The 26,791-nt window shown below is 57.6% G+C and overlaps 1 protein-coding gene across 1 annotated transcript in view; it reads left to right on the top strand.

Annotated features, from left to right (window-relative positions):
* Scn5a (sodium voltage-gated channel alpha subunit 5) overlaps window positions 1–26,791 on the top strand; it is a gene marked incomplete at its 5' end in the record, with an annotated part of 58,264 nt that overhangs the window by 11,342 nt on the left and 20,131 nt on the right. Inside the window, 10 exon segments of the mRNA XM_042667326.1 lie at window positions 4,350–4,442; window positions 4,444–4,544; window positions 6,962–7,259; window positions 13,735–13,867; window positions 15,005–15,243; window positions 17,852–18,025; window positions 19,259–19,615; window positions 23,144–23,410; window positions 23,412–23,612; window positions 25,286–25,459. Of these exon segments, the coding sequence (XP_042523260.1) occupies window positions 4,350–4,442; window positions 4,444–4,544; window positions 6,962–7,259; window positions 13,735–13,867; window positions 15,005–15,243; window positions 17,852–18,025; window positions 19,259–19,615; window positions 23,144–23,410; window positions 23,412–23,612; window positions 25,286–25,459 (2,037 nt within the window).

Below are 26,791 nucleotides of genomic sequence, written 5' to 3'. Positions count from 1 at the left end.
TGGAGGGGAGGTGTGTGGTGGATGGAGGGGAGGTGTGTGGTGGATGGAGGGGAGGTGTGTGGTGGATGGAGGGGAGGTGTGGATGGAGGGGAGGTGTGTGGTGGGTGGAGGGGAGGTGTGTGGTGGATGGAGGGGAGGTGTGTGGTGGATGGAGGGGAGGTGTGTGGTGGATGGAGGGGAGGTGTGTGGTGGATGGAGGGGAGGTGTGCGGTGGATGGAGGGGAGGTGTGCGGTGGATGGAGGGGAGGTGTGTGGTGGATGGAGGGGAGGTGTGTGGTGGATGGAGGGGAGGTGTGGATGGAGGGGAGGTGTGTGGTGGGTGGAGGGGAGGTGTGTGGTGGATGGAGGGGAGGTGTGTGGTGGATGGAGGGGAGGTGTGGATGGAGGGGAGGTGTGTGGTGGATGGAGGGGAGGTGTGGACGGAGGGGAGGTGTGTGGTGGATGGAGGGGAGGTGTGTGGTGGATGGAGGGGACAGTGTGTGTGGTGGATGGAGGGGAGGTGTGTGGTGGATGGAGGGGACAGTGTGTGTGGTGGGTGGAGGGGAGGTGTGTGGTGGATGGAGGGGAGGTGTGTGGTGGATGGAGGGGAGGTGTGTGGTGGATGGAGGGGAGGTGTGTGGTGGATGGAGGGGAGGTGTGTGTGGTGGATGGAGGGGAGGTGTGTGGTGGATGGAGGGGAGGTGTGGATGGAGGGGAGGTGTGTGGTGGGTGGAGGGGAGGTGTGTGGTGGATGGAGGGGAGGTGTGTGGTGGATGGAGGGGAGGTGTGTGGTGGATGGAGGGGAGGTGTGGATGGAGGGGAGGTGTGTGGTGGGTGGAGGGGAGGTGTGTGGTGGATGGAGGGGAGGTGTGTGTGGTGGATGGAGGGGAGGTGTGTGGTGGGTGGAGGGGAGGTGTGTGGTGGGTGGAGGGGAGGTGTGCGGTGGATGGAGGGGAGGTGTGTGGTGGATGGAGGGGAGGTGTGCGGTGGGTGGAGGGGAGGTGTGCGGTGGGTGGAGGGGAGGTGTGTGGTGGGTGGAGGGGAGGTGTGTGGTGGGTGGAGGGGAGGTGTGTGGTGGATGGAGGGGAGGTGTGTGTGGTGGATGGAGGGGAGGTGTGTGGTGGATGGAGGGGAGGTGTGTGTGGTGGATGGAGGGGAGGTGTGTGGTGGGCTTAGGGGAGGTGTGTGTGGTGGATGGAGGGGAGGTGTGTGGTGGACGGAGGGGAGGTGTGTGGTGGATGGAGGGGAGGTGTGTGGTGGATGGAGGGGAGGTGTGGATGGAGGGGAGGTGTGTGGTGGATGGAGGGGAGGTGTGTGGTGGATGGAGGGGAGGTGTGTGGTGGACGGAGGGGAGGTGTGTGGTGGATGGAGGGGAGGTGTGTGGTGGACGGAGGGGAGGTGTGTGGTGGATGGAGGGGAGGTGTGTGGTGGACGGAGGGGAGGTGTGGATGGAGGGGAGGTGTGTGTGGTGGATGGAGGTGTGTGTGGTGGATGGAGGGGAGGTGTGTGGTGGATGGAGGGGAGGTGTGTGTGGTGGATGGAGGGGAGGTGTGTGGTGGACGGAGGGGAGGTGTGGATGGAGGGGAGGTGTGTGGTGGGCGTAGGGGAGGTGTGTGTGGTGGATGGAGGGGAGGTGTGTGGTGGACGGAGGGGAGGTGTGTGGTGGATGGAGGGGAGGTGTGTGTGGTGGATGGAGGGGAGGTGTGTGGTGGGTGGAGGGGAGGTGTGTGGTGGGCGTAGGGGAGGTGTGTGGTGGACGGAGGGGAGGTGTGTGGTGGGTGGAGGGGAGGTGTGTGGTGGATGGAGGGGAGGTGTGTGGTGGATGGAGGGGAGGTGTGTGTGGTGGATGGAGGGGAGGTGTGCGGTGGATGGAGGGGAGGTGTGGATGGAGGGGAGGTGTGTGGTGGATGGAGGGGAGGTGTGTGGTGGGCGTAGGGGAGGTGTGTGTGGTGGGTGGAGGGGAGGTGTGTGGTGGATGGAGGGGACAGTGTGTGTGGTGGATGGAGGGGAGGTGTGTGGTGGATGGAGGGGAGGTGTGTGGTGGACGGAGGGGAGGTGTGGATGGAGGGGAGGTGTGTGTGGTGGATGGAGGTGTGTGTGGTGGATGGAGGGGAGGTGTGTGGTGGATGGAGGGGAGGTGTGTGGTGGATGGAGGGGAGGTGTGTGTGGTGGATGGAGGGGAGGTGTGTGGTGGACGGAGGGGAGGTGTGTGTGGTGGATGGAGGTGTGTGTGGTGGATGGAGGGGAGGTGTGGACGGAGGGGAGGTGTGTGGTGGATGGAGGGGAGGTGTGTGTGGTGGATGGAGGGGAGGTGTGTGGTGGATGGAGGGGAGGTGTGTGGTGGATGGAGGGGAGGTGTGTGTGGTGGATGGAGGGGAGGTGTGTGGTGGACGGAGGGGAGGTGTGGATGGAGGGGAGGTGTGTGGTGGGCGTAGGGGAGGTGTGTGTGGTGGATGGAGGGGAGGTGTGTGGTGGACGGAGGGGAGGTGTGTGGTGGATGGAGGGGAGGTGTGTGTGGTGGATGGAGGGGAGGTGTGTGGTGGGCGTAGGGGAGGTGTGTGGTGGACGGAGGGGAGGTGTGTGGTGGGTGGAGGGGAGGTGTGTGGTGGATGGAGGGGAGGTGTGTGGTGGATGGAGGGGAGGTGTGTGTGGTGGATGGAGGGGAGGTGTGCGGTGGATGGAGGGGAGGTGTGGATGGAGGGGAGGTGTGTGGTGGATGGAGGGGAGGTGTGTGGTGGGCGTAGGGGAGGTGTGTGTGGTGGATGGAGGGGAGGTGTGTGGTGGATGGAGGGGACAGTGTGTGTGGTGGATGGAGGGGAGGTGTGTGGTGGATGGAGGGGAGGTGTGTGGTGGACGGAGGGGAGGTGTGGATGGAGGGGAGGTGTGTGTGGTGGATGGAGGTGTGTGTGGTGGATGGAGGGGAGGTGTGTGGTGGATGGAGGGGAGGTGTGTGGTGGATGGAGGGGAGGTGTGTGTGGTGGATGGAGGGGAGGTGTGTGGTGGACGGAGGGGAGGTGTGTGTGGTGGATGGAGGTGTGTGTGGTGGATGGAGGGGAGGTGTGGACGGAGGGGAGGTGTGTGGTGGGTGGAGGGGAGGTGTGTGGTGGACGGAGGGGAGGTGTGGATGGAGGGGAGGTGTGTGGTGGATGGAGGGGAGGTGTGTGGTGGATGGAGGGGAGGTGTGTGGTGGACGGAGGGGAGGTGTGGATGGAGGGGAGGTGTGTGGTGGGCGTAGGGGAGGTGTGTGTGGTGGATGGAGGGGAGGTGTGTGGTGGATGGAGGGGAGGTGTGGATGGAGGGGAGGTGTGTGGTGGACGGAGGGGAGGTGTGTGTGGTGGATGGAGGGGAGGTGTGTGTGGTGGATGGAGGGGAGGTGTGTGGTGGATGGAGGGGAGGTGTGTGTGGTGGATGGAGGGGAGGTGTGTGGTGGATGGAGGGGAGGTGTGTGTGGTGGATGGAGGGGAGGTGTGTGGTGGGCGTAGGGGAGGTGTGTGGTGGACGGAGGGGAGGTGTGTGGTGGGTGGAGGGGAGGTGTGTGGTGGATGGAGGTGTGTGTGGTGGGTGGAGGGGAGGTGTGTGGTGGGTGGAGGGGAGGTGTGTGGTGGGTGGAGGGGAGGTGTGTGGTGGATGGAGGGGAGGTGTGTGTGGTGGATGGAGGGGAGGTGTGTGGTGGATGGAGGGGAGGTGTGTGGTGGACGGAGGGGAGGTGTGTGGTGGGTGGAGGGGAGGTGTGTGGTGGATGGAGGTGTGTGTGGTGGGTGGAGGGGAGGTGTGTGGTGGGTGGAGGGGAGGTGTGTGGTGGGTGGAGGGGAGGTGTGTGGTGGATGGAGGGGAGGTGTGTGTGGTGGATGGAGGGGAGGTGTGTGGTGGATGGAGGGGAGGTGTGTGGTGGACGGAGGGGAGGTGTGTGGTGGGTGGAGGGGAGGTGTGTGGTGGATGGAGGTGTGTGTGGTGGGTGGAGGGGAGGTGTGTGGTGGGTGGAGGGGAGGTGTGTGGTGGATGGAGGGGAGGTGTGTGGTGGATGGAGGGGAGGTGTGTGGTGGATGGAGGGGAGGTGTGTGGTGGATGGAGGGGAGGTGTGTGGTGGATGGAGGGGAGGTGTGTGGTGGATGGAGGGGAGGTGTGCGGTGGATGGAGGGGAGGTGTGTGGTGGATGGAGGGGAGGTGTGTGGTGGGCGTAGGGGAGGTGTGTGTGGTGGGTGGAGGGGAGGTGTGTGGTGGATGGAGGGGAGGTGTGTGGTGGATGGAGGGGAGGTGTGTGGTGGATGGAGGGGAGGTGTGTGGTGGATGGAGGGGACAGTGTGTGCGGTGGATGGAGGGGAGGCGTGCGGTGGACACCGGGCCCACGCTCGCCGGCCTCTTGTCCGCAGGCGCTCACGGCGCGGGGCGCGGACTCTGCGTCCCGCAGCTCGGTGGACGCGTCGGGCTCGGCGGCGGCGGCCGGGGCCCAGCGCGAGCGGCGGGGGCCGGCGGCGGGCGCGGCTGTCATCGGGGACGGAGGAGGACGGCGGCCGGCTGCCCCGATCGGAGTCGGAGGACGGCGGAGGCCCGCGGGCGGCGGTGAGGCGGGGAGGCCAGGGGAGGCGGGGAGGCCGGGGGAGGCGGGGAGGCCGGGGGAGGCCGGGGGAGGCCGGGGGTGGTGGGGAGGCCGGGGGTGGCGGGGAGGTGGGGAGGCCGGGGGTGGCGGGGAGGCCGGGGGTGGCGGGGAGGTGGGGAGGCCGGGGGTGGCGGGGAGGCGGGGAGGCCGGGGGAGGCGGGGAGGCCGGGGGTGGCGGGGAGGTGGGGAGGCCGGGGGGTGGCGGGGAGGCCGGGGGTGGTGGGGAGGCCGGGGGTGGCGGGGAGGTGGGGAGGCCGGGGGTGGCGGGGAGGTGGGGAGGCCGGGGGTGGCGGGGAGGCCGGGGGTGGCGGGGAGGCGGGGAGGCCGGGGGAGGCGGGGAGGCCGGGGGAGGCGGGGAGGCCGGGGGTGGCGGGGAGGTGGGGAGGCCGGGGGTGGCGGGGAGGCCGGGGGTGGTGGGGAGGCCGGGGGGTGGCGGGGAGGTGGGGAGGCCGGGGGTGGCGGGGAGGCCGGGGGTGGCGGGGAGGTGGGGAGGCCGGGGGTGGCGGGGAGGCGGGGAGGCCGGGGGTGGCGGGGAGGCCGGGGGTGGTGGGGAGGCCGGGGGTGGCGGGGAGGTGGGGAGGCCGGGGGTGGCGGGGAGGCCGGGGGTGGCGGGGAGGTGGGGAGGCCGGGGGTGGCGGGGAGGCGGGGAGGCCGGGGGAGGCGGGGAGGCCGGGGGTGGCGGGGAGGTGGGGAGGCCGGGGGTGGCGGGGAGGCCGGGGGTGGTGGGGAGGCCGGGGGTGGCGGGGAGGTGGGGAGGCCGGGGGTGGCGGGGAGGCCGGGGGTGGCGGGGAGGCGGGGAGGCCGGGGGAGGCGGGGAGGCCGGGGGAGGCGGGGAGGCCGGGGGTGGCGGGGAGGTGGGGAGGCCGGGGGTGGCGGGGAGGCCGGGGGTGGTGGGGAGGCCGGGGGTGGCGGGGAGGTGGGGAGGCCGGGGGTGGCGGGGAGGCCGGGGGTGGCGGGGAGGTGGGGAGGCCGGGGGTGGCGGGGAGGCGGGGAGGCCGGGGGGTGGCGGGGAGGCCGGGGGTGGTGGGGAGGCCGGGGGTGGCGGGGAGGCCGGGGGTGGCGGGGAGGTGGGGAGGCCGGGGGTGGCGGGGAGGCGGGGAGGCCGGGGGAGGCGGGGAGGCCGGGGGAGGCGGGGAGGCCGGGGGTGGCGGGGAGGTGGGGAGGCCGGGGGTGGCGGGGAGGTGGGGAGGCCGGGGGGTGGCGGGGAGGCCGGGGGGTGGCGGGGAGGTGGGGAGGCCGGGGGTGGCGGGGAGGCGGGGAGGCCGGGGGAGGCGGGGAGGCCGGGGGAGGCGGGGAGGCCGGGGGTGGCGGGGAGGTGGGGAGGCCGGGGGTGGCGGGGAGGCGGGGAGGCCGGGGGAGGCGGGGAGGCCGGGGGGTGGCGGGTAGGCCGGGGGTGGCGGGGAGGCCGGGGGTGGCGGGGAGGCCGGGGGAGGCGGGGAGGCCGGGGGTGTCGGGGAGGCCGGGGGAGGCCTGCGGGAGGCGGGGAGGCCAGGGGAGGCCGGGAGGCCGGGGGAGGCCAGGCCGGGGGAGGCCTGCAGGAGGCGGGGAGGCCGGGGGAGGCCGGGGGAGGCGGGGAGGCCTGCAGGAGGCGGGGAGGCCGGGGGAGGCCGGGGGAGGCGGGGAGGCCTGCAGGAGGCGGGGAGGCCGGGGGAGGCCGGGGGAGGCGGGGAGGCCTGCAGGAGGCGGGGAGGCCGGGGGAGGCGAGGCCGGGGGAGGCGGGGAGGCCGGGGGAGGCCTGCAGGAGGCGGGGAGGCCGGGGGAGGCGAGGCCGGGGGAGGCCTGCAGGAGGCGGGGAGGCCGGGGGAGGCCGGGGGAGGCCAGGCCGGGGGAGGCCTGCAGGAGGCGGGGGAGGCGGGGAGGCCTGCAGGAGGCGGGGAGGCCGGGGGAGGCGAGGCCGGGGGAGGCGGGGAGGCCGGGGGAGGCCGGGGGAGGCGGGGAGGCCGGGGGAGGCGAGGCCGGGGGAGGCGGGGAGGCCGGGGGAGGCCGGGGGAGGCGGGGAGGCCGGGGGAGGCCGGGGGAGGCGGGGAGGCCGGGGGAGGCGAGGCCGGGGGAGGCGGGGAGGCCGGGGGAGGCGAGGCCGGGGGAGGCGGGGAGGCCGGGGGAGGCGGGGAGGCCGGGGGAGGCCGGGGGAGGCGAGGCCGGGGGAGGCGGGGAGGCCGGGGGAGGCCGGGGGAGGCGGGGAGGCCGGGGGAGGCGGGGAGGCCCTCGGGCGGCGGGGAGGCCGGGGGAGGCGGGGAGGCCAGGGGAGGCCGGGGGAGGCGAGGCCGGGGGAGGCGGGGAGGCCGGGGGAGGCGCGGCCGGGGGAGGCGGGGAGGCCCGCGGGCGGCGGGCCCGTCCTCGTCCTCCCCGCCCGGCCTCACCGCCGCGCCCCCGCCGTGCCCGCAGCTCCCCCCGGGTCCCGGCCGCGGCCCCCGCCCGGCCCCGCTCCAGCCGGGGCAGCATCTTCACCTTCCGGCGGCGGGAGCCGGGCTCCGAGACGGACTTCGCGGACGACGAGCACAGCACGGCCGGGGACAGCGACAGCCACCGCGCCTGGCCGCCGCCGCCGCCGCCCGGGGCCCCGCGCCGGCCGCCCGGCGCCAAGCGCCTCAGCGCGGTGGACTGCAACGGCGTGGTGTCCCTGCTGGGGCCCGGCGAGGCCGCGCCCGCCGGCGGCCCCCTCCTCCCGCGGCCCCCGGACACGGTAAGCCCGGCCCGCCCCGCCCGCCCGCCTCCACACCGGGGGAAACTGAGCCACCAGGCCGGGCGAGGGCGAGGGAGACGCAGGACCGGCGCACACGGCGGCCCGGCGGCCGGGCGCGGGCCGGGGCCGGCCGGGGCCTATATAGGGGCAGGGCAGGGGCGGGGCCACAGGGGACTTCCGGACCCAGACACTGACTGGCAGGTTTGCTAACCTATCAGCCAAGTCCCTTCCCCTTCCTCTAGGAACTCAGCCACGCCCATCGCGGGGGGGGGGGAGAGGGGGGTGGGACTTCCCTGCCTCTAGGAACTCAGGCACGCCCAACAGCTGGAGGCGGGACTTCCCCTCCTCCAGGGATTCAGCCACGCCCATCACCTGGGGGCGGGACTTCCGATTCAGCCACGCCCATCACCTGGGGGTGGGACTTCCCTTCTTCTGGGAATTTAGGCATGTCCATCCCTGGGGGGTGGGACACCTCTGCCTCTAAGGATTCAGCCACGCCCATCACCTGGGGGTGGGACTTCCCTTCCTCTAGGAACTCAGGCACGCCCATCACCTGGGGGCGGGACTTCCCTTCCTCCAGGGATTCAGCCACGCCCATCACCTGGGGGTGGGACTTCCCCTCCTCCCGGGACTCAGCCACGCCCATCACCTGGGGGTGGGACTTCCCTTCCTCCAGGGATTCAGCCACGCCCATCACCTGGGGGCGGGGCTTCCCTTCCTCTAGGAACTCAGGCACACCCATCACCTGGGGGCGGGACTTCCCTTCCTCCAGGGATTCAGCCACGCCCATCACCTGGGGGTGGGACTTCCCCTCCTCCAGGGACTCAGCCACGCCCATCACCTGGGGGTGGGACTTGCCCATCCCCTACCCTGAAGACAAGATGCCAGACCCAGCCATCAGGTGACCAAGATGGCGCCGGGCAGAGCCGATGGCCGGACTCCATGACCACTCCAACCACAGCTTCCCCTCCAGCCTCTGTTTTTTTTTTCTCTGTCGTTGTTAGTTTATTGGAAATAGCAGCCTGTGGACTTTCCTGCTCCGGCAGGGGCTGGCTTGGAAGCACAGGCCTCAGATGGCAGCCTCCTGGGCCGCTGGGGCCTGGATAATGGGTGGTGGTGGTGGTGGTTACAGTGGCTCAAGCAAATGCGCCATGATGGCAGCATGGTAGCGGAGTGGGCCGGGGCAGTGAGACCACCCAGTGAAGATGTAAAGGACTTCATTGAGTGAACAGTGCTGATGCACCAGGACCGCACCTGGCGTTGGGGTCCCAGGAAGCGGCGAGGGCCGGCCCACGGCGGCTTGTAAGCACTTGGGGCCATGGCCGGGAAAGGGGGCGCCCGGGTGTTGGTTTTAGCCAATGATTGTTACAAGAAATGCGCACCTTAAGTTTAAATTTCCCGCGGAGGTTTTGCTGGCAGGAGGCAGGGGAATGGAATAAAGGGTGGTGGTGATGGCTCATCTGGGTTAGGGCTAGCATTGCTCAGAAAACAGCAGAAGCAGAGCTAGAGTTGCAGGGTTACAGAGTTCCAATGACAGTTACTAGCTAAAATAGCTAGTTACCAGGGAAGTCTTATCCGCAGCACACTTACATTTATATCTTAAAATCATTATCCGTCTTACACAATCCCATCAAATATCATTTTCCATCTTTACATCCTCCACCATATCAATAGGACAAAACCAGTACCCAAGGCCTACCCTCTGGGGCCCGGCAGAAGCCACCTAGATTGCCAGGCCGGGAGCAAGAAGGGCTGGAGGTCCGCACCCCATGGCCTGGGCCTCTGTTAGTCATCGGGTTTGATGACTGGTAACCAGAGAACAACCCAGTATTAAGTACCCCAGGGAAAGGGCTGAGGGAAGAAGAGGAGACCACTGTTAGCATTATGCCCACCTTTGGTCCTCACCTCCAACCATACCTGAGTTCCTCCCTTGCCTTCCTTCCAACCACTGACTAGGTCATACTTAGACAAAGTCTCTTTCTGTTCTTGTTGGTAGTCGTGGTGGTTTGGTTTGGTTTTGGTTTTGTGCCAATCCTGGGCCTTGAACTCAGAGCCTGGGCACTGTCCCTGATCTTTTTTTTTTTCCTGAAGGTTAGCACTTTACCACTTTTAAGAAAAAAAAATTGACTGGGTTTTTGGAGTCTCACAGACTTTACTGCCCAGGCTGGTTTCAAACCCAGATCCTTGGATCCCAGCCTCCTGAGTCACTAGGGTGACTGCCACGAACCCACTAGGCACCTGCTCAAAGCCTCTTTCTGAAACTGGGAGAAATGGGACAATAATGGAGGCGATCTTACTCAGCACCCAAAGCTCATCATTTTACTAGCTGGATGGCTATGGGCAAGTTACTTTAATTCTCTGTACCTTGGGTCTCTCATCTGAGAAAAGATAAGAATATCCATCCATCTCAGGATTGTTACAAGGCTGCGGGGAAAAAAAAGCACTGAAGACTGACTACATTGATGTTCTTAGAACTGTGTAGTTACTGCCCTGCCAGTCCCATTTTTCTGATGAAGGCCGTAACAGGATGGCAAGTGCAAAGGCCCTGGGGCATAAACAATGCCTAGAGTCCATTACCATGAGGCCAGGATGGCTGAGGGAGAGAAAGCAGAGGAGGAGGAGTAGAATTGGAGCTCTTCTCAGAAAGGTGATGGACAGAGGGACTGTCCAGATCATAGAGGCCAATCAGAGCCTCAATTCAGTTAGCCAATCCACTCACCTGACGGATGACTGGTTGTCCAATCAGCTGTCAAAGACCAGACTGAGGGGAGTCTGTTGGGTGGGTGCGTGGGAGGAGTGGATGAAGAAGGAGAGCTCCCAGGTTCCTGTGTTCCTCTCAGACTCGCTGCAGCTGTGCAGACTCTGTGCAGGCCCATTTCTGTGTCTCGATTCCCTCAGGTGTCAAGCGGGAAATTAAGCAAAATTTAATACTCACCCAGTGGCCAAGCTCCGAGGAGCTCAGCCTGAAGCCAGCTTGGGCAGACACATCTGAGACTCTTATCTGCAATTAGCCAGCAAAAACAAAACACAAAAACCAGAAGCAAGCCAGGGGCGGGTGGCTCACATCTGTAATCCTAGCTGCTCAGGAGGCTGAGATCTGAGGATCGTGCTTCAAAGCCAGCCCGGGCAGGAAAGTCCATGAGACTCTGATCTCCAATCAACCACCAGGAAACTGGAAGTGGCGCTGAGGCTCAAGCGGTAGTGTGCTCACCTTGAGCGGAGAAAGCTCAGGGACAACGCCCAGGCCCAAAGTTCAAGACCCACAACTGACAAAACAAAACAAAAAAAGCCAGAAGTGGAGCAGTGGGGTGAAGTTAACAGAGCCGCAGAGCCCAGCGTGAAGCAGAAGAGCCAAATGAGGGCCAAGGCCCTGAGTTTAAGCCCCAGTGCTGATCACAGATTTGCAGTTCAAAGCCAGCCCAAGCCAGAGAGTTCACCCAACTCTTACCTCCAGTTAACCAGAAAAAAAAGGAAGTAGAGGTGTGTGGCCCAAGTGGTAGACTACCAGCCTTGAACAGAAAAGCTACACATGAGCAAGGAAGCCCAGAGTTCCAGCCCTAGTGCCAGCGCGCGCGCATGCGTGCGCACACACACACACACACACACACACACACACACACACGGCACATAACTACCATTAATACTAATACATCAGCAGGTCATCGTGAGACTTAGGCCTCTGTCATTCTCATTGTCTGTGGCTAGTGTGATTGCATAAAGCCTCCTGTGTGCTCTGGGGTGCCTGAGGGGCTCCCCTTCCCTTCTCTGGAAAAGAGCGTGAATGGGAGATGCCCACAGGCAGGTAGGGCCAACTGGGTGGAGTGTCTGGCTACCAGGGACACCAACAACCCCTTACCCCCCAGGAAAGTTTATCAGTGGAGTCTTTGTCTCAGGGAGAAGCAGATCAGCACCCAGAAGGAGCTAATCGAATTTCCTAATCTCATAAGAGACATCATCGCATTGTGTTATTCATGTCAGGAGGAATCCAAGTTCAAACACTTCATTATGAGGGAAAAGGGGGTGCCCTGACTTAGTTAACCCTTTCTCGCCTCCATAGAGCCCCATGGATAACCTTAGAAAGATTAGCAAGGCCCTGGCGGGCTCATTTGCAAAGTTAAAGCAATTAGCAAACCAAGATGGCAACACGGGTGAAGTCACAGCTCCCATGTGGAAACACTGCAGTGTGAGGCTCTGATCTACAAAGGCTCACCCCCAGGTCTTTGATTCTCCCTTGTCAACCTAGCAAGAGCAGGACATGGCCAAGCGTCTAACCAGAGCCTCCCGCCTGCAGCAGCCACTGCCCCGTGAGCAGAAGTGAGATCCGCCCTCCGTCCTGCTGCTATGTATGGCAGTGTGGTGGTTGGGACCATGATGCTAAGGCGGATGAATATGTTTGATGTCTTGTGTGGATCCCACATGCGTGACTGGGACCATGTACCCGAGTGAGGTCCCTTAGAAGAAGAAACCTTTATTTCCCTGATGGCTTCTGAGACAGTCATCTGCAGAGGGAGATGGAGTAGCTTGTTTTATGGCAGCCAGGAAGAGGGAAGAGAGAAAGAAAGAGAAAGGGGGGATAAATAGGGTACGTAGGTAGATGAGACTACGTAGATAAGGTGGGTAGATAGATACTTGACAGGTTTGATAGATAGATGGATGGATAGATAGATAGATAGATAGATAGATAGATAGATAGATAGATAGATAGATAATAGGTAAGTTAGACAGATGATAGGTAAGCTAGACACGGGTCCGTGGTAGGTAGGTAGATGATGAATGAGATAGGCAGACGTACAGATTAACAATATGACAGATAACGGATAAGACAGATAGTCAAAGGTAGATAAGTAGGTAGATAGATGATAGATAAGATGGATGATTGAGTAAATGGATGGTAGGTAGAGGAGGAGTAGAATTGGAGTTCTTCCCAGAAAGGTGATGGACGGAGGGACTGTCCAGATCATAGAGGCCAATCAGAGCCTCAATTCAGTTAGCCAATCCACTCACCTGACGGATGACTGCTTGTCCAATCAGCTGGCAAGGACCAGACTGAGGGGAGTCTGTTGGGTGGGCGCGTGGGCGGAGTGGATGAAGAAGGAGAGCTCCCAGGTGATAGGTGACAGGGAAGACAGACGGACAGACAGATAGATAGAGGGTAGGTAGGCAGATGATAGATCAGACAGACAGACAGATAGATACGAAGCTAAGGAAGGTCAGTGGGCAGGTAGAGAGCTGGTAGAAGAGACGACAGATGGATGGTGGATGGGTTTCAGATGCTGCCGCTCTCGGCTTCGCCTCTTTCCCTTCCCTCCACCTTGCAAAAGCTGCAGAGCTGTCCTGCCACACGCTGGGCAGCTGAGTGACTCCCGCAGCCCCTGCCCAGGTGCTGGCCGGACAGGCCCTCTTGTCGGGGGGAGGGCGTCCTTGGTTCTGGGGGCCCCTAAGCAACCCTGCCAGCTCTCTCCCTCAGTCCCCTCCGGTGTCTTCCCTGGCCCTGCCATTTTAGTGAATGTGTGTCAATACTAGTGCTTGAACTCAGGACCTCGAATTCCCACTTCCCTTTCTCAGCTTAAGGAAGACACTCTTCCATTCGAGTCCCACCTCCATTTCTGGCTTTTTGCTGGTTTATTGGCTGTGTCTACTTGGACCGGAGATGCTCAGATCGTAGCCTCCTTGGTAGCTAGGATGACAGGTGTGAAAGCACACCAGGAGAATTTAAAATGAGTTCCACCATTCTCTGTCTACGCATCGAACTTCCTAAAATCATTACACACGTGCATCGAAACATACTGCCAATGATTTCACGCCGTAAAACAAGGCATCTGATCTGTAAGGATATTCACATTAATTACAATCACCATGCCAATCCGAATGGCTACAAGACAGGACAAAGAGAATGCGGTGTTCCTACAAGGACAATCAGCCGGGCATCGTAGCTCACTCTGGTCTTCCCAGCTACTCAGGAAGCTGACATCTGAGGATCATGGTTCAAAACCCAGCCTGGACAGGAAAAAAGTCTGGTTGAGCCAGGCGCCGATGGCTCACGCCTGTCATCCTAGAGGCTGAGATCTGAGGATCACGGTTCAAAGCCAGCCCAGGCAGGAAAGCCCATGAGATTCTTACCTCCAAAGAACCACCAGAAAACCGGAAGTGGCGCTGTGGCTCAAGTGTTAGAGTGCTCGCCTTGAGCTGAAGAGCTCAGGGATAGCGCCCAGGCCCAGAGTTCAAGCCCCATGACCGACCAGAAACAAAAAAGTCTGAGAGTTGTATCTCCAACGAGCCCCCAAAGAGCCACAAGTGGGGAGCACGATCCTGCAGTGGGATGGGGAAAACAATGAATGGACAGCGCCCAGGCTCTGAGTTCAAGTCCCAGAACCAGCACACACACACACACACACACACACACACACACACACACACACTGCGGGCGAGGCCACCTCCTTGGGCTCACATGTATGTCCTGATTATCCCCCTCAAGACCACACCATCAGAAGATCCAGGTGGAGCCCAGATGCTGACACCCCAAACTCCATGTGTAGATGGATTTGAGCCGCCAGGAGCGAGACAGCGAGCCCTCAGTACAGTCAGTGTCCTCACCAGCGCTCTGGAAGGTCAGTACCCTCCCTGCCCCTCCCCACCAACCTCCCTCTGGCCATCCTCACCTCCAGCCCAGCCCACTCAGGGACCCCCCCCCCACCCCCAATCTCTCTCAGCTTCCTTGAACCTCCCAACCATCCCAGTTTCCTCTGCCTTCTCGATGTCATCCTAATGAATATTCTTGCCTGTCTGTAAGGGATCATTTCTTCTGGCTCAACTGGCTCTTTTGTTGTTGTTGCTATTACTGCTGCTGTTGGTCCTGGGACTTGAACTCGGGGCCTGGGAGTTGTCCTCAAGATTTACTGCTCGAGGCTGGCACACTACTACTTGGAACCACAGTCCCACTTCTGGTTTTCTGGTGGTTCCTTGGAGCTAAGAGGCTCACTGACTTTCCTTGGCCCCGGTTGGCTTGGAACTGTGATCCTCCTGATCTCAGCCTCCTGAGTAAGCTAGGATGACAGGTGTTTCTCTCAAACACTTCCAATGCCCTGTCCTGCCTCAGGGCTCTGAGCTGTACTTCCCTCTTCTCCCAAACATACCCATGCCTGCCTTGGGTGTCTTCTCTTTAAAAACTTTCCTGTCCACTTACCATCTTCCTTGCCTGAAGGTCCTAGATGGGACTATTTCCAATGAGATTCCATATGGTCAGTTTCCTCCACCTCCATCTTGATCTCCCTTCTCCCATAGTTCCACAGTAAAAAGGATTGAGACATAGTCAGGCGCTGGTGGCTCTCGCCCGTCATCCTAGCCTCTCAGGAAGCTGAGATCTGAGGATCGTGGTTCAAAGCCAGCCTGGGCAGGAAAGTCCATGGGACTCTCATCTCCAGTGAACCACCAAAAAACCAAAGTGGCGCTGTGGCTCAAGCGGTAGAGCACCAGCCTTGAGCAAAAGAGTTCAGGGACAGCACCCAGGCCCTGAGTTCAAGCCCCAGTACACACACCACACACAGACACACACACACACACACACACACACACACACACACACACACGGAGTTGGGAGAGTGCCACTCATTCCTTTAGCCTTCCTTCACCATGTCTCTGTCATGTAGCTCCCCATGCAAGCCCTAAGTTCTTTCTAGAATACCCCTAGACTTACATGACCCTGTCCACAAACCCAACTAACTCCCCCCCCCCCCGGCTGTCCCCAGAGTTGGAAGAATCCCACCGCAAGTGTCCACCATGTTGGAACCGCTTCGCTGAGCGCTACCTGATCTGGGAGTGCTGCCCGCTGTGGCTGCCCATCAAGGACAAGGTGAAGTTCGTGGTCATGGACCCCTTTGCCGACCTCACCATCACCATGTGCATCGTGCTCAACACATTGTTCATGGCGCTGGAGCACTACAACATGACCACTGAATTTGAGGAGATGCTGCAGGTTGGAAATCTGGTAAGAAATCATGGTTTGAAGCTGGGCACTGGTGGCTCACACCTGTCATCCTAGCGACTCAGGAGACTGAGAGTCCGTGAGAACTCTTATCTTCAGTGAACCATCAGGAAGTCAGATGGAGAGCTGCGGCTCAAGTGGTCAAGCACCAGCCTTGAGTGGAAAAGTTCAGGGACAGTGCCCTGGCCCTAGATTCAAAACCCAGAACCAGAAAAAAAAAAAAAAAAAGACGTGAGTTGAGGGTAAGCCTGAATGTATGGAGAGGGAAGATCTTGCCAAGAGTAGATGGAGAAATAAGTGAATGAAGAAAGGAACTGTGTTTGTATGGCCAGAGTTGTGTATGACCACCAATGGGTGTATTGTTGGAAGAAGAAAGGATGGATGGATGGTTGGATGGATGAATGGATGATTAAATGGAGGCAGGAAAGGTTAGATTGTTGGATGGATAACTGAATTGAGAGGAAAGGATGGAAGAAAAGATGAGGGATGGGTAGATGGATGGATGGAGAAATGGACAGGTGAAGAGATGAAGAGATGGATGAGTGGATGAATAAATTCAAGGAGGAAAAGTCAGATTGCTGGATCGATAAGTGAATAGAAGGGATGGAAGAAAAGATGAGAGAAGGGGGATGGGCAGATGGATGGATGGATGGATGGATGGATGGATGGATGGATGGATGGGGAGTAATTAACAGGTTGATGGAGAAATGAATAGATGGATAGATGGAGAATAATGGATGGATGGATGGATGGATAAATGGAGGGAGGAAATGTTAGATCACTGGATGGATAATTGAATAGAAAGAAGGGATGGAAGAAAAAATGAGAGAGGGGTGGGTGGAAGATAGATAGATGAATGGAGATATGAATAGTTAAATGGAAGGAAGAGATGCTATATTGCTGGATGGATAATTCAGAGAAGGGATGGAAGAAAAGACGAAAGATGGGTTGGTTGTTGGGATGGATGGATGATGGATGGATAGATGGAGAAATTGATGGAGAGATTAATGGATGGATGGATGATTAAATGGAGGGAGGAAAGATTAGACTGTTGGGATGGATACTTGAAAAGAAGTAATGATGGAAAATATGAGGAGTGGATGGATAGAGAAATGGGTGGATGGATGGGTGGATGGATGGATGGATGATTAAATGGAGGGAAGAAAGCTAGATAGTTGGATGTCTACTTGAATAGAGAGAATAAGGGATGGAAGAAAAGATGTGATAGATTTGAGGATGGATAAATGAATGGATGGATGGATGGATGGAGTGATGGATGGATGGATGGAGAAATTGATGTATGAGTAGAAAGAACGATGTCTGGATGAACAATTAAATGGAGGAAGGAAAGACTAGATTGTTGGATGGAATATTTAGAAGGAAGAAGGGAGGAGGGAAAGGATGAGAGATGGGTAGATGGTTGGATGAATGGATGGATGGACGAATGGATGGAGAGTGAATAAATCATACTCATATTGAGTCCGCTGTTACTAACCTGAGATCTCAAACGAATTGCTGAGCATTGGTAATTGGCACAGTAAATATTTGTTGAATCTAATAAGTGTAAAATTAGTGTGACCATATCAACCTCATAGGAAGCTAATTAGGACTGAACAAGATAATGTGTGTCATGCATTTGGCTCAGATAAACAATCTTCACTCCAAACGAATGATAGCTGTGGTTTTAATTGTTATTAAAGAGACTGACCCTAGAAGTCACAATGTCTGCATTAAAAATTGGGCTGGGAAGGTGGCTCAGTGGTAGAGTGCTTGCCTTGCATGCATGAGGCCCTGGGTTCGATTCCTCAGCACCACATAAGCAGAAAAAAAAAAGCCAGAAGTGGTGCTGTGGCTCAAGTGGTAGAGCGCTCGCCTTGAGCTGAAGAGCTGAGGGACAGCGCCCAGGCCCAGAGTTCAGGCCCCATGACCAGACCCCCCCAAAAAAATTCTGACTTTGCCAGATGTTGGTAATGCACCCCATAATCCTAACTACTCCAGGGAGGAGGCTGAGATCTGAGAATCACGGTTGAAAATCAGCCTGGGCAGGAAAGTCCATGAGACTCTTCTCTCTAACGAACCACCAGAACTGGAGGCAACACTCAAAACCATAGAGTGCCAGCCTCGATTGAAAATGCCGAGCAAGAGAACCAGGCCCTGAGTTCAAGCCCAAGTACTGGAACCAAAAGAAAAAAAGAAAACAAGAATACATGAGAAGCACTTTAGCCCGGCACTTAACACATTATCAACCTGGGAGAAATGGTGGCTGGTTGTTAATTCTGTGGAGAAAGTTGAGCTGTGGGCAAGAGAGAGGGCATTCGGGCCAATAGGAACTGCAGGGTCAAAGGTCAAAGGCCACAGGGTCAAACACTAGGAAGTGTTTTGTGGGTGGAGATGCTTGGCTTTTTGCAGGTGTGGCCCTTCACACTTCTGGGCTCACGAGGGTCTCCCTGAGGTGGGGTCTCTATCTAGAGCCTCCATGGGTCCCATCACACTCTGCTAGGGCAAAGAATTGGTGAACAGGATGTCCTTGCTTGACCAGTCTTTTACAGCCTCCACTTCTGGTACCTGACGATCGATGGATTGGGTGATTGACCGATTACTCCTCTTTCAGGTCTTCACTGGGATCTTCACAGCAGAGATGACCTTCAAGATCATCGCCCTTGACCCCTACTATTACTTTCAGCAGGGCTGGAACATCTTCGACAGCATCATCGTCACCCTCAGCCTCATGGAGCTGGGCCTCTCCAGGATGGGCAACCTATCTGTGCTGCGTTCCTTCCGCCTGGTACCTGCCCGCCCCGAGGCTGTGGGGCAGGGAGGGGAACGAGGAGGGGTGTGGGCTGGGCAACACCCCCTCCAAGGTCACCTCCGCTGCTTTGATCGCTTGTGCCTTCACCCAAAAGCCACTTTTTAAAAATTCCAGTTCTGGGACTTGAACTCAGGGCCTGGGCCACTATCCCCTGAGCTACTTTTTTTTTAGTTATTTATTTTTTGCTCAAGGCTAATACTCTACTGCTAATACTGTACCAGGACACCTTATCGCTAACATGCTACCGCTAACACCCTACCGCTAATACTCTACCACTAAAGAACAATGCCTAGGCTTTGAATTCCATCTCTTGGACTGGCATGTAAATAAATAGATAAATGCATAACTGCATACATAATCGCATGCATGCATTGCAAAGATAAATACATAAAATTAATGCATGTATGCATATATAAGATAAATATATAATTGAATACATTAATGCATGCAGCATAAATACATAAAATAAATGCATGCATACATACATACATAACTAAATGCACAGACATGAAACATACACGAATACATAAAATGCACACATATGCATATATTTATAAGCATGTATACATAAATACATGCATGCATACATAAATACATGCATGCACACATAAATGCACACTTAAGTACATACATGAAGTGTAACAGAAATGCATAAAATACATGCATGCAATGTACATAAATACATGCATGCATGCATGCATACATAAATACATGCATGCATACATAAATGCACTTAAATACATGAAATGTAACAGAAATGTGTAAAATGCATGCAATGTATATAAATATATGCATGCGTAAGTACATAAAACGTGCAGCATACATAAATATAAAATATGTAATGAAACGCATAAATGCATGCAGCACACATACCCCAACATGCATAAATACATGTATAAACACATGAATACATAAAACAAATACGCCCATGCAATACACATAAATACATAAAATAAATGCTTACATACACATAAATGCAGATATATACATAAATACATAAATATGTACAATACACATAAATACATACCACAACATGCATACATACATTCGTGCACATGTAAATACATAAATACACACATAAATGCACAGATGTGTATAAATAAAATAAATGCACGCATGCAACACACGTGAGTCCCTGTGTAAATGCATCCAATAAGGGCCCTCGTGCGTCCCCCGGTGGAACCAGCCCCCCACCTTTCCCCCCTCCAGCTGCGGGTCTTCAAGCTGGCCAAGTCCTGGCCCACCCTGAACACACTCATCAAGATCATCGGGAACTCGGTGGGTGCGCTGGGCAACCTGACTCTGGTGCTGGCCATCATCGTGTTCATCTTCGCCGTGGTGGGCATGCAGCTCTTCGGCAAGAACTACTCAGAGCTCAGCCACCGCATCAGTGACCCAGGCTTCCTGCCCCGCTGGCACATGATGGATTTCTTCCATGCCTTCCTCATCATCTTCCGCATCCTGTGTGGAGAGTGGATCGAGACCATGTGGGACTGCATGGAAGTCTCAGGCCAGTCGCTGTGTCTGCTGGTCTTCTTGCTCGTGATGGTGATCGGAAATCTTGTGGTAAGTCACCAGTTTGTCCATCCATCCACCCATCCACCCACCCTTCTATCCACCCACCCACCCACCCATCCATCCACCCTTCTATCCACCCACCCACCCACCCACCCATCCACCCTTCTATCCACCCACCCATCCACCCACCCATCTATCCACCCAACAATCCATCCACCCATCCACCTACCCATCTGTCCACCCATCCATCCATCCACCCATCCACCCACCCTTCTATCCACCCAACAATCCAACCACCCACTCACCCACCCATCCATCTACCCATCCACCCACCCATCTATCCACCCAATAATCCATCCACCCATCCACCCACCCATCTATCCACCCATCCATCCATCTATCCACCCATCCATCCAACCACCCACCCACCTACCCATCCATCATCCATCTATCCACCCATCCATCCAACCACCCACCCACCTACCCATCCATCCATCCATCTATCTACCCATCCATTCATCCACCCATATATACATACATACATCCACCCATACATACATACATTCATTTACTGTGCATGTGGTGCTGGTACTGGGGCTTGAACTCAGGGCCTGGGGATCTGTCCCTGAGCTTTTAATTTTTTGCTCAAGGCTGGTGCTCTACCACTTGAACCACAGCTACACATCTGGCTCTTTTTGCTGGTTCATTGGAGTTGAGAGTCTTGTAAACTCCTACTCCAGACTGACTTTGAACCTCGATCCCCTAGAGCTCAGCCTCTTGAGTAGCTGGGTGACAGGTGCCAGCCACCAGCGCTGGGCCGTTGTCATGGTCTTGGGGGTTGTGAAGCAGAACACGAGGGTCCTATCAGCCACATAGTTTTCAGATCCACTCTTCCAGCTGTGGATGATAAGATTCCAGAACATTCTCTTCCCATCTGTCTCATTCCCTCACAAGGCTAGGCCAGCCACACTGAAGTGGGGATTAGGGAGAAGTGGGGAAACAATCTCCCTCGCTCACCCAATTCCCAACCCAGAGCCCATAGTAAAAACAAAAACAGGATACAGAGCTGGAAAGATGGCTCAGTGGTAGAGTGCTCACCTAGCACACACAAAGCCCTTGCATCTCATACATAGAAAAAGCCAGAAGTGGCTCTGTGGCTCAAATGGTAGAAGAGCTCAGGGACAGCACCCAGGCCCTGAGTTTGAACCCAGGACTGGCAATATTACTACTACTACTACTACTAATAATAATAGTTATGCATAATACCAGTGGCCCCATTTCTTTGGCCCCTCAACTCCTGCACTCTTCAAGCTCCTGGCCCAGCACCCCCGCCTCCTTGTCTAGCTGTAAGAAGAAAATTGGGCCTACCCCTCAGCCCCAGAACCCAGGCTCAGCAAAGCCCCCCCACCTCCCCTCAAGCCCCCCTGGCCTCCCAGCCTCCCCCCCCTCCCGACCTTCCCCCAGCCCTGGCTTTTCCATTTCCCACAAGAGCCTGGAATCCGCCTGGAAGTAGAGATGATTAGAGGCAAGGAAGGAAGAGAGGAAACTAATGCCAGCCCACACACAGCCCCTCCCTCCCAAGCTGCCATAGGAACTGGGCCCTGCTGCTGCGGCTGGGCAGGCCGGCGGCGTGGGCGGCAGGCACTGGATCGGGGAAGAGAGATTCAGGCAGGCAGGGAACCCGATGTGATTGAAAGGGGAAAAGAAATTAAATACACAAAAGAAGAAGAGGGGGGGGGGGGGAGAAAAAATGCTGGAAGCTGTTGAATTCAGAAGGCAGCTGACACAGAGGACCCGTGGGGGTCCTGTGTGGGTGGACAAACTCTCCCGGGGACTACTCTACCCTTGTCCGGATCTCCAAGCACACACACAGAGGTGGGCGTGGGTTGACCGCCCCCCCCCCCCCAATGTAGGAGAAGGATCACTGTTAGGCAGTAGAAGCTGCCCGGGAGGGAGATCCATGCATGGAGGCCAGGGGCCAGGGCAGGCAGGGGTCAGTTCTGATTCATCATCCAATGACATCCACTGACCACAGGATAAACCATTGGGGAGGGTGGGAGGGGGGGTCTGAAGTCCCAGGAACTGCCTGTCATCCCAGCTACTCAGGAAGAGGCTGAGGTCCAGAGGAAAGCCAAGCCCCAGGGCAAGGAAAATCCAAGAGACTCTGATCTGCAGGGAACCACCAGCAAACCGGAAGTGGCGCCATATATATATGGCTCAAAGTGGTAGAGCACCAGCCATGAGCAAAAAAGCAGCTCAGGGGACAGCGCCCAGCTCCCAGAGTTCAAGCCCCAGGACTGACCAAAAAGCAAAAACAGATGAACTTTGTGCTCACTCCACCCCTTTGCTCCATTCTTCCCAAGGCAGCCCGAAGGGAGAGGCCACTGGTTCTAGGATAGGATTCTGCCCAGCCTCCCTGTGTGACCTTGGATGTGACCTTGGTGGCACCTTATCCTCATCTGTTTATTTCTGGGCATTAGGTACATCACGACTCTCCCACTGAACTTTAGCACCCGTGTCTGAAGGTCCCAATTTTGGACTGTCTGAGCCCTTGGGAAAAGGGATTCAATCTGTCTTTCTTCTTCTCCTCCTTCTCCTTCTCTTTTATACACAAACACTAGATTCAAGAGGAGACAGAGGAGTCAGGCTGCGATGCCTCACCTGACACCCTAGCTCCTCAGGAAGAAGCTGAGATCTGACGCCAACAGTTCTAAGCCAACCCAGGCAGGAAAGTCTGCGAGACTCTTATCTCCAATGAACCAGCAAAAAATAAAGCCGGAAGTGGAGGTGTGGCTCAAATGGTAGAGTGTCAGGTCTGAAGCAAAAAAGCCAAGCAAGAGAAGCCAGGAGTCTAGTGGCTCACACCTATAAACTAGGCTGAGATGTAAGAATCGAGGTTCCAAGCCAGCCTAGGCAGAAAAGTCCATGAGGCTCATCTCCAGCGAATCAGCAAAAAGAAAGGGAGGTATAGCTCAAGTGGTAGAGCACCAGTCTTGAGTGGAAAAAAAAAAAACAAGCAAGGATGAAAGACCTTTAATTCAAGCTCCAGTACAAGCACGTGTGCACGCACTCACGCACACACACACACTGCCCGGCATTGATGACTCTCACGCCTATAAACTAGCTAGTCAGGAGGCTGAGATGTAAGGATCGAAGTTTGAAGCCAGCTTAGACAGAAATGTTCCTGAGGCTCTTAACTCCAGTTAACCAGCAAAAAGCTAGAAGTAGAGGCATGGCTCAAATGGTTGAGCACCAGCTTTGAGCAATAAAGCCAAGGGAGAGTAAGAGACGCTGAGATCAAGCCCCAGTAAAACCTGGCTCATTTATTTCTTTTTGACAGTCATGAGCCTTGAACTCAGGGCCTGGGTGCTGTCCCTGAGCTGCTTTTTGCTCAAGGCTCGCACTCTACCACTTGAGCCACAGCGCCACTTCTGCCTTTTTTCTGTGTATGTGGTACTGAGGAATCGAACCCGGGGACTTCATGCATGCTAGGCAAGCACTCTACCACTGAGCCACCTTCCCAGCCCTTCCCGCAGCACCTCCATGAGCCAGACACCGTTGCCTCGTCCCCCCCAGGTGCTGAATCTCTTCCTGGCCTTGCTGCTCAGCTCCTTCAGCGCAGACAACCTCACGGCCCCAGATGAAGACGGGGAGATGAACAACCTGCAGCTGGCCCTGGCCCGCATCCAGCGGGGCCTGCGCTTCGTCAAGAGGACCACCTGGGACTTCTGCTGCGGGCTCCTGCGGAGACCCAAGAAGCCGGTGATCCTCGCCCCCCGCAGCCAGCTGGCCAGCTGCTTGGCCAGCCCCAGCCCGCCGGCGCCCTCCGAGACTGAGAAGCCGCCCCCCCGCCCGCAAGGAAACCCGGTTTGAAGAAGCTGCACGGCCAGGCCAGGGCGGCACCCCTGGGGACTCAGGGCCCGTGTGCGTGCCCATCGCCGTGGCCGAGTCGGACACCGATGATCAGGAAGAGGAAGAGGAGGAGGAAGAGGAGGAGGAGGAGGAGGAAGACAGTCGGGGTACTGAGGACGAATCCAGCAAACAGGTGAGAGCCTCTGCCTCACAGCTCTGCTTGGACAGAGTCTACGGCTCTGGTATCCAGAAGATTCCAGCCTCATTGGAGGGGGGAAGGGGGAGGGGTCCCCCACACTGCCTCAGGATGAGTGGGGGGGGGGGTAAGTAAAATATAGCAAACCTCCTCCCCATAAAAAATGAATCTGAGTCCCGCTGTGGTCCATCGATCCCCTGGCCTGCCCAGTTATGGACAGGGAATGGGACTGAGAGGGAAACTGAGTCTCAGCCAAAGAAAGACTTGCTAGGAGTTCCTTCATGGGTGTTAGGATAAAGCCCACCCTCCTCCTTCACCCTCTGGCCTGCACTGTGACCACTGTCCATCTGCTCAGACCAGCAAGGTGGCATGGCTGAGCCAGGGAGACAGTGGCGTGTGACCCCTTGGCCATACCTTCCTGGCCTTTCCTGCCACCGGCTGAGATTTAAAAATAAGCCAGAGGTGTTGGGGGCGACGCTAATCTTATCACTTAACCTGTTATATTTAACACTTGAGCCGGAAGTCTGGCCAAAGCTGGCGGGGACTATCCGCTCCGTCCCCTCCCTGCCCTGCTTTTCCTCGACCAGAGCCAGGCCCCAGTGGGGTCTTCTTCCATCTTTAGATCCACCAGGTTCTAGGGGGCCTTCTGTAGTTGTTTCTGTCGGAGGTCAGCCCTGGGCAAGCCCTGCCAGGGAGAACAGCACGCTTCGTGGGAGAACTTATTCTGAGACCCCCCCAAACTCAGACGCCACCTCCTCCTGCCTTCTCTGCCAGCTTTTGGACAAATTGTCCTCTTTAGGACAATTATGGGGGTGCTGGCTATGGAGCCCGGGGGAAGGAGACATGGGGGGAGTGTGGATCTCTTCTAATGTTCTAGTTATGTCCAGCAAGCATCAGAGTCGAATTATAGCAATTCTGCCTTTCCCTTCTCCTTGCCTTCCCTTCAGTCTGTTTAACTAAGTTCCTTGGGAGGCCAGCATGTATGTGTGTATGAGAGATAGAGCGCACATGCATGCATACCACAGCCCTGTGCACAAACTAGATTGCTGTGGGGACGCATCAGGCCAGGCATATTTATTTATTGATGTATTGTCTTTTCTTTTCTGGAACTGGGGATCAAACCCAGGACCTGGCACTTGCTAGGCAAGTGCTTTGCCACCGAGCTACCTCCCAGCCCTCATTTTGTTGTTATTGGTGGTGGTCGGTCATGGGCCTTGAACTTGGGTCCTGGGTGCTGTCCCTCAGCTCTTCAGCTCAAGGTGAGCACTCTACCACTTGAGCCACAGCACCACTTCTGGTTTTCTGGTGGTTCGTTGGAGATCAGAGTCTCACGGACTTTCTTGCCCAGGGCTGGCTTGGAACTAAAACCATCCTTGAGATCTCAGCCTCCTGAGGAGCTGGGATGACAGGCGTGAGCTGCCGGTGTCTGGCTCATTTTTTTTTTTCTCCTAAGTGGATTGTTCTAGGGACACTTGTGGGCCAGCACTACTATCCAAAGAGAAAGAACAAAGATGGTGGCAGAACTTTATTTGCCCATGGACCCTCTGCATGCATTTACCCAGGAGCCTATGGGTCACCCATCCAAGAGACCCTCAGGGAAGGGGGAAAGGGGGGAGTCTGTGGTAACATGGAGGCAAACCGGGGCCCTGGAGACTTTGGCTGAATTCTAGCCTCTTCGCCAGGAATCCCAGGCTGTGTCCCACAGCCCGGAGGCCTCTGTGGAGCCCAGGGCTCCCAGCCAGGTGTCGGAAACCATTTCCTCCTCCGAGATGGGGACCAATGGGCCTCAGGCAGACTGGCAACAGCGGTGGAACATGGAGCCCCGGGTCCCGGGTCCCAGTGAGGTAATGTTTGCCCTCATCCTGGAAGTCGTGGAGCGCACACGCAGTGCTTGAACTAAAAGCCAGGCCAGCCATGTTCCCTGCGCATGCCCTGCCCGCGTTCACTGTCTGCATGGGAGATTCACCCACAAAGGGCGTGAACACCTGAGCACCCCAGATCCCCTCACATTGTGGTGTCTGTGTTCCTGTCCCCGTTGCCAAATGTCCATCCCGTCCAGTCCTGTGGCTCCCGAGAACACCGGGGAGATTGGAGAACAAGCTCTGATAGACATGGGTCGCCTGCCTTTGGAGCCATAACAGAGGGCCTACCAAGCCTACCATTGGAATTTGTTCTGGCCACAAAAGAATAAGAAGGAGGAAGAGAAGGAAGAGGAAGAGGAAGAAGAGGTGGTTTACTTTGAGTCAACTATACCACCCTTTCAGACTCTGGGAGCTTTTATATAACAAACTGCTCCTTCTGCCTCCCCCCCCCCAGAAAAGCCAGAAGTTTTCAACAACGAGAACTTGGAAGAGACCCCATCCTGTCCGCCTGAGCGTGGATTGGAGTTTGCAGCCTGGAAACATGGCAGCCTACTGCTCTGGTTCACCTAGACCCAACCTAGAGACGTAGAGGAGGATGGAGAGGTGCCAGTGTCTCTGTCCTGGGCCCTGACCTTGCCCACGCCTCCAATCCCGACTTGTGACGTTCCCACTGTGAAACAGGCCCTCGGGGAAGTTCGTCATAGTGGCCAAGTTTAGCATATGTGGGCCCAGGAAAATCATTCCCCCAAAGCATAGGCCAAGATCCTCTTTCTGGATTGGGGGGGGGGGGGAGAGCTTGAAGCCAGAAGATACAAGCCGGGCACTGGTGGCTCACACCTGTCATCCTGGCTACTCAGGAGGCTGAGATCCGGTGGATCAAGGTTCAAAACCAGCCCCCGCCCCCCCCCCCCCCCCCGGCCCGGGGCAGAAAAGTCTGTGAGACTCTCACCACCAATGAACAACCAAGCCAGAAGTAGTAGGGGTGTGGCTCAAATGATAGAGCACCAGCCCTGAAGAGAAAAAAATGAAGAGACAATATGAAAGGCCCTGAGCTCAAGCTAGTACTGATACACATGCTCACGCATGCGCGCACACGTGCGTGCACACACACACACACACACATACATTAATGAAAGTGTCAATCTGGGCAGCAAATCCCTTCGGGGCCAGAAAGAGAAGGTTCCAGAGCTGTCTCAGTCTCCCCCAAGGTTCTACACACTGCATGCCAGCGAGGTCTGAACTGGACAAGAGTTCAGGGCAAGACCTGCTGGGCTGGGCTTTGTTGTGTCTGACAGTGTCTGTGTGTGTCTGTGT

The sequence above is a fragment of the Dipodomys spectabilis genome, unplaced genomic scaffold (genome assembly GCF_019054845.1).
Source record: "Dipodomys spectabilis isolate Male_0828 unplaced genomic scaffold, ASM1905484v1 ptg000388l, whole genome shotgun sequence".
Taxonomy (NCBI): domain Eukaryota; kingdom Metazoa; phylum Chordata; class Mammalia; order Rodentia; family Heteromyidae; genus Dipodomys; species Dipodomys spectabilis.
Note: the sequence above shows the minus strand (reverse complement) of the source record. Positions and strands in the feature narration are given on the sequence as shown.